General features: G+C 38.6%; 1 protein-coding gene across 10 annotated transcripts in view; it reads left to right on the forward strand.

Moving 5' to 3' along the window:
* hdac7a (histone deacetylase 7a) overlaps positions 1-10,777 on the forward strand; it is an 82,802-nt gene that overhangs the window by 64,439 nt on the left and 7,586 nt on the right. For 9 of the 10 annotated variants that reach the window (XM_036212949.1, XM_036212952.1, XM_036212953.1 and 6 more), the window contains 12 exons: positions 446-617; positions 3,781-3,977; positions 4,108-4,305; positions 4,553-4,766; positions 6,508-6,662; positions 6,821-6,941; positions 7,041-7,090; positions 7,480-7,587; positions 9,256-9,311; positions 9,388-9,475; positions 9,553-9,672; positions 9,743-9,840. In XM_036212949.1, the coding sequence (XP_036068842.1) occupies positions 446-617; positions 3,781-3,977; positions 4,108-4,305; positions 4,553-4,766; positions 6,508-6,662; positions 6,821-6,941; positions 7,041-7,090; positions 7,480-7,587; positions 9,256-9,311; positions 9,388-9,475; positions 9,553-9,672; positions 9,743-9,840 (1,577 nt within the window). The remainder of the gene's footprint in view (positions 1-445; positions 618-3,780; positions 3,978-4,107; positions 4,306-4,552; positions 4,767-6,507; positions 6,663-6,820; positions 6,942-7,040; positions 7,091-7,479; positions 7,588-9,255; positions 9,312-9,387; positions 9,476-9,552; positions 9,673-9,742; positions 9,841-10,777) is intronic. The other variant, XM_024293764.2, reaches the window with a different exon arrangement.

The raw sequence follows: 10,777 nt of genomic DNA on the forward strand, positions 1-10,777 counted from the left end.
CAGAGTCTGTCCAAGACAGTTTGATTGATTTAAAAAGAGAAATACTCGGAAATGTAAAAATAAAATGTTTCTTATTACATTTGTTCCCTTTCATAAGAAAAATGACACACAGACATGTAAAAAGCTCAAATAGTATTTTCAGATTCCTCTTCACGTGATCGAGCTGTGGGGTTTTACGCCACAGACGCCGTTTGGAGAAGTGACTTTCTAGTCGAAATTTCAGGGAGTCGCAGTTTCTTTTAAAGGTCACGATGACTTTCATGTCTTTGTTAAGAGGATGGAAATCACCACCTCAATATCCTGTTTTCAAAAGTGCAGCTCATCAGTTAAAGGGAGGAAGTTGTTGTTAAATAGCTGTTTCACTCTGACCCAACAACTTTAACATTTACCAAACTTGAGTGAAAATCCTGATAAAACATTTACACCCATGTCGGTCTGTGTGCAGGCTGAAGGGGAGGTGTCGCCTCTGAAGGTCAGCCGGGTTCCCATGGTTACCGCCGGGGTGTCGCCCGTCTTCCTCCCCATCAGCAGAGAGGACCAGGGCGGGCAAATGGGTCCTCACCTGCCCGTCATCATCCTGGAGCCCTCTGGACTGGTCCATCCTCCACTCCTCACGGGTGAGTCCCAGGGATACACATTCATACGTTAAACCTGCACGGAAAAACACGCTTTAAACATTTTCAATCAATCAAATAAACACCATTTAATCAAATGCAGTACATCTGCCTTTAAATGTACTTTTAGGTGGTCATTTTACTACGTTTTTATTTGTATGTATTACTTTAAAAAAAATAGATCATGTCCGACTTCCATCACTACTTCCTAATTACTAATTATTGAGCTGAACTATCTGGTGTTCTGGATTTGCAGCTGCAGCTGCATCAACCTTCTTCTCAAACGATGATGACTGATTTTAATGTTGAAAATGACCAACAACATTACCATGAGTTAAACCACGATTACATAAATCAATTAGAAATTGATCAGTTCTTCTGGTGTTTGACATTTTCTCTGACAAATTGCTTCATTTTGCTCCAGATCACAGAAAAGTATGGTAGACTGAGTGGGCTGAGTGTTTGTTTAGGTTCTGCTAATGTCTAGAGGTCAGTGAACGCATCATGTGGAGACGTTTGTCGGCCCTGAGTCGTCAGAGGTTTTAGTGATGTGAAGGCAGGGAGGGTGCTTTTGGGACTGTAGCTCCACTAATAAATCAAAAATTAACTTAAAGAAAACCATCTTTCGATTAGAGCTGGGTTGATAAAATCGATTAATTGATTTGAACCAATTTAAACTTAATAAATTAATAATCGATTCATAAAAATATACATTGATTTAGCAAATAGAGCTAAAGTCTGCTACCTTAATGCTAACGTTTAACGGAATTTAATGGAATTTAATTGAATTTTTACCAGTAACCATTTCTGGACTAAAACATTGTTTTTTTTTCTCATACTTTGTTCTTCTTCTGCAATAAAGTGTACTGCTATAGCGCGATCTCCACCTAGTGGCCAAACTGAAACGTCCTCCAGGAGAAGCAGAACAATGTTTCCAATGTTAATGATCTGAACATTTTAGTTAGAACTTCTCCTTTAGAGAATCCATGTAACACTGGATGATATTAACAATCTCATTATTTCACTGATACATTTTAGCAATAAATGCATTAATTATTTAAAAATAAATAAATTAATAATCAGTTATTAAAACATATCATAGATTATTAATGTATTTTTATGTGTATAAATGTGTAAACTTAATTGTTGTGTCAGCAATTGTTAAAGACTTAAAACAGGTAAAGGGAAAGGAGAGAGGGATATTCTTTGTTGTCCCGTTATCATGACAAAATGACATTTGTTTTCTCATGATAACGAGATAGTCGATCTCGATATCATGAGAAAACGGGAAAAAACAAGCAGGATTGGCCTTTTTTAACTTCTGTAAATATGAACATTTTACAAAGACTATTTATGGATTCAATGTGAAAACTTGGATCATTAATACAATACAAATAATACATTTTCACATGAAAATGTATTCAAATGCAATGCATTGTGGTCTATGTTGACCAATCTAGTGAGGATCAATGCACCCTGAGACTTCTGGGATATTTTTAAGGCACTGACTTTTGGAGTTGTGGATTCAGAGATCTCTTCATAATAGTGAAGTGAACTATGTAGTGAAAGAGTTTGTACTCGTTTGCACTGTGCCTTAAAAAGTGAAACTTAGATCGAAGCTCCAGAGCAGCATTGCTGTACTTTTACAAGAATGTCTAACATTTAGAATGATTGTTGTAGAACAATCATTCATTAGAGTCTGAATGAATCATTGATGGAAGTGGATTCACTGTGTGAAATGTTAGTGCGCCTCCCAGAGGTGACTTGTAGAATGCATGAGTCGCTACCTTTAAATTCATCCACAGAGCAAACGTCTAACTCAGAGGTCTGCAACCTTTAACACGAAAAGAGCCCAAAAGTTCCACTTCACTGTTCAGCGAAAACACTTGATTTGTGCCTTTGTGGCCATTTAGACATTCATATATGAAGTGTATCCTTTAAATATGACCGTAATTTCAATATGACTTACTTTTGACAGCATCGCATACAAGTCCCTATCAAAATAAAGCACATTCTGTTTCAGATAAGATCCTCCTGCTGCAAAATGCAATAAAAGCCAACTCAAACAATGCTGGTGCACAAATAAAAATAAAAATCATACATGTGTATTCAATTATTTACTTAAAGAACAGCAACTAAACAAGGTATAAATGGGTGCTGTAAGCATATTCTAATAATAAAGCACTCTGACAGTAGATGAAACATTTTGCCATCTTTCTGAACCTCAATTAATAAAAACAAAAAATCACTTTTTTTCAAACTGCCACTGTCTGTTGATGAAGTTGTGAAATTGTTGTAATGTATTTTTTAAGCTTCATGAAAAGAAAAAAACTAATGGAAGAAAATTTACCATAGCAAACTAAACCATTCTTTATTCAGCGTGTTAGCATGTTTCCTTTAAATCAGGGGTGTCAAACTTAATCCACAGGGGGCCAAAATCCAAAACACACCTGAGGTCGCAGGCCGAACAAGATAAACATTTATTGAAGACTAAAAATAACTTTCTTTACTTTTATGCTGTAAGTTAAATTTGTCAGCTGAAGATGCTGAAATTGATACCCAAAAATGCTGAAGTTGAATTGAATACGCTGAAGTTAATAGCTGAAAATGTTAAAGCTGATAGCAAAAATCTTAAATAAATGCTAAATTAGCCTAAAAAACATGAACAAAATTAGGTTAGCCAAAACAGCTAGCATGTAGCTGAAAAAATAGCTAAACTCCAAAATTGCCTAATGGACTATTTTGGCCTACTAGATGCCAAAATAGTCCAAAAAGCTAGCAGAATGCCAATTTTTTAAATTGTAAATCATAACTTTTTAACATAAATATGAATAATAAAAAGGCAGGAATATTATTCCAGAATAAATCAACTTAAACCTTAAATAACTTTCAGTATTTTTACTCTCCATAAAAATATATCTTATCAAATGATACAAGTTAGAAATGAGTGCAAGATAACATCGGGTCATTAATAACAATAAATAAAATGATCTGGAGGGCCGGATAGAATTTCCTGGAGGGCCGGATCCGGCCCCCGGGCCTTGACTTTGAAACTTGGTTTAAAGCAAAAGGGCCACATTGGAAGGTAAAGGAGCCTCTTGCAGCTCTGGGGCCTCAGGTTGCAGACCCCCGGTCTAACTCTTCTTCTTCCTCTGTTCCTCCACAGTTCCCTCCTTGGACTCAGTTCCCATCCAGTTTGCACACCAGTTAGAACACCTGTCTCCAGGAGGCGTCCAGCCTCACAAGCCCCTGAGCCGGACCCGCTCAGAACCGCTTCCTCAGACCCTCCACACACATCTGCTGCAGCAGCAGCACAACACGCAGCTGCTGGAGAGGCTCAAACAGCAGACTCACCTGGGAAAGGTACGAATGATGTTTATGTGATGAAACAACTCAAATTACACTTTTCAAACAAGCTTGACTGCAAATATCTGAGCTGAGGTTTTCTAGGAGGACGTCCTGCGTTCGTCTGATTGTGTTTTTGTCCAAACAGCTGATGTCCAAGTCCAGTGAGAAGCCCAGGCTGCACCAAATCCCCTCAGAGGACATGGACTCAGAAGACGGGGGCGGGACGTCCCCCAGTGAGCCGGCATATCACAACCGAGTGAGGGCGGGGTCACTGAGGGAGGCGGAGACGACGTCGTCCAAGAGCCACGAGGAGCAGCTGCAGCACGCGCTCATACTCAACCAGGTCTGAGGCTTCCTCTGACTCTTCCTCTGTGGTCCTGCAGGGGGCAGCGTAGCTCCTGCACTGGTATCACACTTGTTTCAGCAACACGACCTTTACATGTACTGAATCTCCGAAAACTTTAAATTTAAATCAGATTAACAATCATCGGCAAATCAAATCATTTTTTATAAACAAACTTTCTTCAGTTTTTAGATGAAATGTGTTCAAAGCGTTGGTGATTAAAGTATATTTTCTGGTTTCTGGTCAGTCGTTGCTATGGGAACAGCAGAAGCAGCTGCAGCAGCTGCACCGGCAGATGAAGACCCTGACCGTACCCGTGTTACAAGGCAGCAGTGGCGGCGGGGTCCACCGCCCCCTGTCACGGACGCAGTCCTCGCCGGCGTCCACCTCCCTCACTCTGCCGGAGAAACCGCTGAGCATGACAGCGGCGGAGACCAGCAGCAAGCCGCGCTTCACCACAGGTCAGTCTGAATCCGTGGTTCAGAAACCCTTGATTATTATTGCAAAGAAATTGATAATTACCAATGTTATTTTTCTTTTTTTCACTCATAAAAAGCTGATTTTAGAAAATAATATCTGGATTATTGTGTCGAGTATTTTTAGAATTAGAGTTTTTACATTTTGGTTTGGTAACAGGTGATTCTAGCAGCACTTTTAAGAGCTAAACCGACACGGATGCTTCCTGAAACTCCTAAAAATCTCATTCATGTGTGATCAGATCTCCAGTACGACTAAATGCTGTCAAAAGAAATCAAGATGTTTTGTTGCATCTTTATTGCTTTGCTGGTCCATTTAATAGAAAAAATGAATTTCAATGCGTTTTAGTTTAATTAGTAATAAAGATATTTGATTTTTAAATATACAACTCTTTATCTCACCAAGTTTAATACAGTACATTTCTTAGGAAAATGCATAAAGGGTCTTATGCTATTAGTACTACTACATCTTACTGTGTTTTTTCTATTTCTAGACAGTCGTTTTAAAAAGTAGTTACTTAGTTTATGTATACATTCTTCTTCTTAAAATTTATTCTGGACACATAGTCCAATCAATAAAACTACAATATAACAGCACAATGTCAAAAAATACACAAGTTAGGAAAAATACACAAAAATTTACAATAATCAATAAAACCACATTAAAAAAATCAAAATATCACAAATACACAAGTTAAGAACAGAAACTATAAAAGTTACTAAAAAATATTGATTACATAATGCACCATAAAAATTTGTTAAAAAGACAGTCCCTCCAGTGTCTCCATATTTTTGACTGGAAGCGTATGACACTAAATCTAATGTCATATATATACAGTGGTGGACAAAAGTGTTGGTACCCCTCAGTTAAAGAAGGACAAACCCACAATTCTCACTGAAATCACTCAAAACTTCCAAAAGTAACAATAAATAAAACACCTGTGATGTGAATTAAAGGACACACCTGAGTTAATCATGTCACTCTGGTCAAATAGTTTTCAATCTTTCATTGAGGTACCATCATTTTTGTCCAGGCCTGTTTCATTAGTTTGTTTTTTTTTAATAATGATGTTAATCAACTATTCAAAATTGATGGCTGATTTTGATTGTTTAAGTTTCAATACATTTTAATTTATTGTTACTTTTGTAAGTTTTGAGTGATTTCAGTGAGAATTGTAGGTTTGTCCTTCTTTAACTGAGGGGTACCAACACTTTTGTCCACCACTGTATATGCATATGTATATATCATTAAAAAAAACTGTACGACCCATGACAAAACAAGTCAATTTTGTTAAAGTAGAAATTCATGAAACAAATATAAGGAAGATTCATCTTGAAACAAAAATGAAATGCTTTTTTTAAACATTGTTTACAACACTTTGAAAAACTGCAGGTTTTTATTGCATGAGAGAATTTATCCTAAAGTTTTACTGCCCGGAATCTAACCTTGAGACCTTGAGAAGTGAGAACTCTTGTAAATGAAGAGCAGAAGGTTTAAATGAAAATGGAGCTGTAAATGAACCATAAAATATGTTGAGAACAGCTCAGGCAAATCCCCTTCAGTCAACATGTCCTGAAGCTCAGAGTGTAACCAAAAGCAGTTTAGCACTTTTACAGGAAAAATGATTGGAAACACAATAGAATTTACTCTTCTCTCTTCTCTGAAGGTTGTTCTACGCCTCTGCTTCCTTGAAACTTGACAACGTTTGTCGGTCTTGTTGTGAAGGCGAGCGGTTTGTGTTTGCAGGTTTAGTGTATGACTCTCAGATGCTGAAACACCAGTGCGCATGCGGAGACAACAGCAGTCACCCAGAGCATGCTGGGAGAATACAGAGCATCTGGTCCCGACTGCAGGAGAGAGGCTTGAGAGGACAGTGTGAGGTACAACTCACAGTCGCACACATACCAATTTGTACACAAGAAAACTTTTAGGAAAACACAGCTAAAACTTTAGTGTTCTTATTTCAGTTTTATGCTGGATTTTCATGTCATTCTGCTGACTTTTGTCCTCATTTCTTTAAATTTTCGCTTAAACGCAGAGCATTCGGGGACGTAAAGCCACGCTGGAGGAGCTGCAGTCCGTCCACACCGAACGCCACGTGCTGCTGTACGGCACCAACCCGCTCAACCGGCTCAAACTCGATAACCGCAAACTGGCCGGTAGGAGCGCCCCGACCACAGCGCTAGCCTGAAATATACAAACCTGCAGACTCAGAAGATGGAAATCATGACTCAGACGTTTCTGTTCTCTTTTTTTAGGAATCTTTTCTCAACGGATGTTTACGATGTTGCCGTGTGGAGGAGTGGGGGTAAGACCAAACACTCAACCCACTTCTGCATGATCCGCTTCAATTACCGCAGCGCAGAAATGTTGTACTGTTTCAAAGAAAAGCAACAAGAACCAGGAAAATTCACCCAAACAGATAGAAGTGATGGAGGCAAGGAAAGCAGGCTCAGCTCAGCGCGGGTCTGACAGTCTGGATCAAACCATGTCGACTCAGACTATCGAGAACAACATGTCAAAGATGAAAGACATGCCTCGCATTTCTTTCTGTGAACATTTGTGTCAGTTTGAGCAAACAGGAGAAAAGGAAAATCCCAATGACAGAATTCCTTCTGTGGTTTCATTTTCCAGATGATCAGAATGAATTCAGCATTTATCTCTGGGATTAACTTGAATTCTTCCCCTGAAATCCAGGTGGACAATGACACCATCTGGAACGAGTCGCACACCTCCACAGCGTCACGCATGGCGGCGGGCAGCGTGGTGGAGCTGGCCTTCAGGGTCGCCAAAGGAGAACTGAAGGTGAGAACTGAACCAGAAGACGTGGAGGAGATGAGCTCAAACGAAACCTCTGGCTTCTGTTCTTCAGGGATTTGAACTTAAAAACATGTCAAACAAAACTCACTCAAACATGTAAAAACAGTCGATCTTGATTATTATTATGACTTTGTCTCAGTTCTGTTCATTTTAAAACATAGAATCTTTCTGCTTTAATAAAGTAAAAGATACGACTAAAGTTAGTACTGGGATTACAGGTTTTTTGACTATTTAGAATTTTTTGTGGAATTACTAAACTATATAATAAACATATTTGTTAAAATAAGCTGGTTACTAAAGTATGGATATAAAGCATTGATGAAAAACTGTTTTAAAGAAAAAATATTACAGTAAGTAAAAATGCTCAAAAAGCTTCCAGAATACTAAGAGTTAAATACAGAAAAACTTTAATTAACTAGAAATATAGCGTCACCTGCAGCTATGCTAGTGTGAATGCTGTAAGCTGAATGTGGCCGCTGAAGATGATCGAGCTGAAAGCTGAAAATACTGAAACTGATATCCCTGAATGCTCAAGCCAATAGCTGAATCCACTAAAGCTGAAAGCCTGCTAAAAATATTTAAATGCCAAATTAGCCAAAAAAAGGAAAAATGACAAATTTTGCCAAAACATTTAGCATGATGTTAACTCTAAATATGCCTAAAATACTTTAAAAGAAAGTCAAATTGTGACAAAATGGCTAGCATAATGCTAAAATAGTAGCTAAACTCCAAATTTGCCTAAAAACTGTACAAATATCTAAAAAAGCCAAAAACAGCTAGCATGTTGCTAAATTAAAAGCTAATTTCCAAATTACTCTTAAAAAAACAGTAGCTTCTGAACATTTTAACATTTGAATGGTATCTGTATCTGAAAATAATTCAAAAGTTTGAAAGTTCCGTTTTTGAAAGATTTGAGCAATTTCTTATTCATTTCCTGTGGCGCATACTTTGCTCAATATTTCGAAAACTAAATACCTATAACACAAGCAGTAATGTCCTGAACGAGCTGAACGTTTTGAAACCAAGATTGTGGAAATCGCTGAAAGTGTGATTGAGTTTTTATGAACTGAAAAACGTACGGAAAGGAGCAGGAGAATCTCTGTTTTGTGAATTCTGTAAAACATTCACACAAATATGGAAAAAATCTACCCATAAAATTCTAGAATTTGCATCTCTTTGGAATATTTATGCACTGCAGGATATAGACTTTAAAACCAGACAAAGTTTTAGTAAATATTTTTTTTAGATATCCTCAACATATAAGTTTAAGAGACTCTTACCTTCTTAAAAAGTTTCTTCTTCTAAAATTAAAATTCAACTCGTCACTAAAAGAAAACTCTCCACTAAGATGTTTTTGCTTTTCAAAATTGGATTTATAATATAGTTTTTCTATCAAAGGAGTTTTTTGCAGGTAATTACAGAAAAAAAAATATTTTTTGTGGATTTGTTCCAAATGTAGAAATACTTGCCATTTTTTATGGTATTTTTTCACTTTTACACAGACTTTTTTTTTATTGTTACCACGTTTCCCCACAACATGGTACTGAAACGGGTAGTTCTGGACTAAAATGTTCAATGTATCACTAAAAACTCAATAACAGAGGGTTCCTCTCAGAGAAACACAAACTAATGAGTTTTTAATTTTCCTCCCAGAACGGCTTTGCTGTGGTCAGACCGCCGGGTCATCACGCCGACCCCTCCAATCCAATGTAAGCGTGACTTTAAACTCCTCCACAGTATCCAGCAGATGCAGATTAAAACTTTTGGTGCCACTTTGTTTCTTAGGGGTTTTTGTTACTTCAATTCTGTGGCCATCGCAGCCAAGCAGCTGCAGCACAAGCTCAGCGTCAGCAAGATCCTCATAGTGGACTGGGTAAGACCTTCTCCTGTGAGAAGCTTTAGAAACCACCTCCAACAGTGTCACCTCATCCTCTCCTGTCTGATGCTTAGGATGTTCACCATGGCAACGGTACTCAGGAAGTATTTTACAACGACCCCAGCGTCCTCTACATCTCGCTCCATCGCTATGACGACGGGAACTTCTTCCCCGGCAGCGGCTCTCCGGCTGAGGTGGGTGGGCCGAAGGAAAAGCCCGTTTGTGAGCCGAAGTTTCAAACTCTAACCGTAACGTTGGGTTCAGGTGGGCTCTGGAGCCGGAAAGGGGTTCAACGTGAACGTGGCCTGGACCGGAGGCCTGGACCCCCCCATGGGCGATGCAGAGTACCTCGCTGCATTCAGGTAAAGGGTTCTGCTCTGTTACGGGAGCCTGAGAGGGAGAACTTGATGGGATGAAAAATCCAACAACAACAAAGAACCAAAACATTTTCACTTGAATTCAATACATTTGTTCTTCTGATTTAAATCTCAAATTTATTAAAAGTTAGGTTTTTTTTTAATGTCGTTCATTTGAAATTCCGCACTTTAATAACCAACCATATTTGTGTTTTTATTGATGCGGTACTTTTTCCTCACCTCCTCAAAGCGCAGCCACAACAGAGATGTTTTGGCTGATCCCGGGCTGGGCTGACGTCTTGCCTGCGTACTGAATAATCTTTGTCATTTGGAGAGCATGTGTCCTGCGCTCGGCTTTTCCACAACCTTTAGATGTGTTACAGTAAATGCTCTCCAGGTCTCGTGTTTGGCAGACTGCAGACAGATACTTCCTGCTGGTGGGGTGGATAATAGTCACTGGTGGGTGTTTAGTACCAATAAAGTTTCTGTCGTGTGGGCTGTTGGGTCGGCTGCTGCACTGAAGCATTAGGAAGCCGAGAAAACCGCAGGGTGACTGGAAAAAAGGCACAAACTTTGTGCGCTTTTTGTTTATAGCACATTGAACGTGTGCGAGCATCGTCGTAAACCTGAAAACAGCTAAACAGTCGGAGCTGTAACCCTGGAAAACCCATGATGTCAAATTATTTATTTAACATTTTTTGGATTATGTTAATTGCTGCTACTCAAAATACCCCCCAAAAAATAACACGAAGAAAACTACTGTGGGGTTCTCCAGGCTCTGTGATCACAATTATGAATCAAAAATGATCAAAAAAGGGCACAAGGACCTGCTTTAATCACCACATCTTTCTATTGTTCAGCAGTGTTGGGCATCTCACTTCAAAAAAGTAATTAGTTATAGTTACTAGTTACTTCTCCCAAAAAGTAATTGAGTTAGTAACTC

Source organism: Oryzias melastigma, linkage group LG7, assembly GCF_002922805.2.
Source record: "Oryzias melastigma strain HK-1 linkage group LG7, ASM292280v2, whole genome shotgun sequence".
NCBI classification, from domain to species: domain Eukaryota; kingdom Metazoa; phylum Chordata; class Actinopteri; order Beloniformes; family Adrianichthyidae; genus Oryzias; species Oryzias melastigma.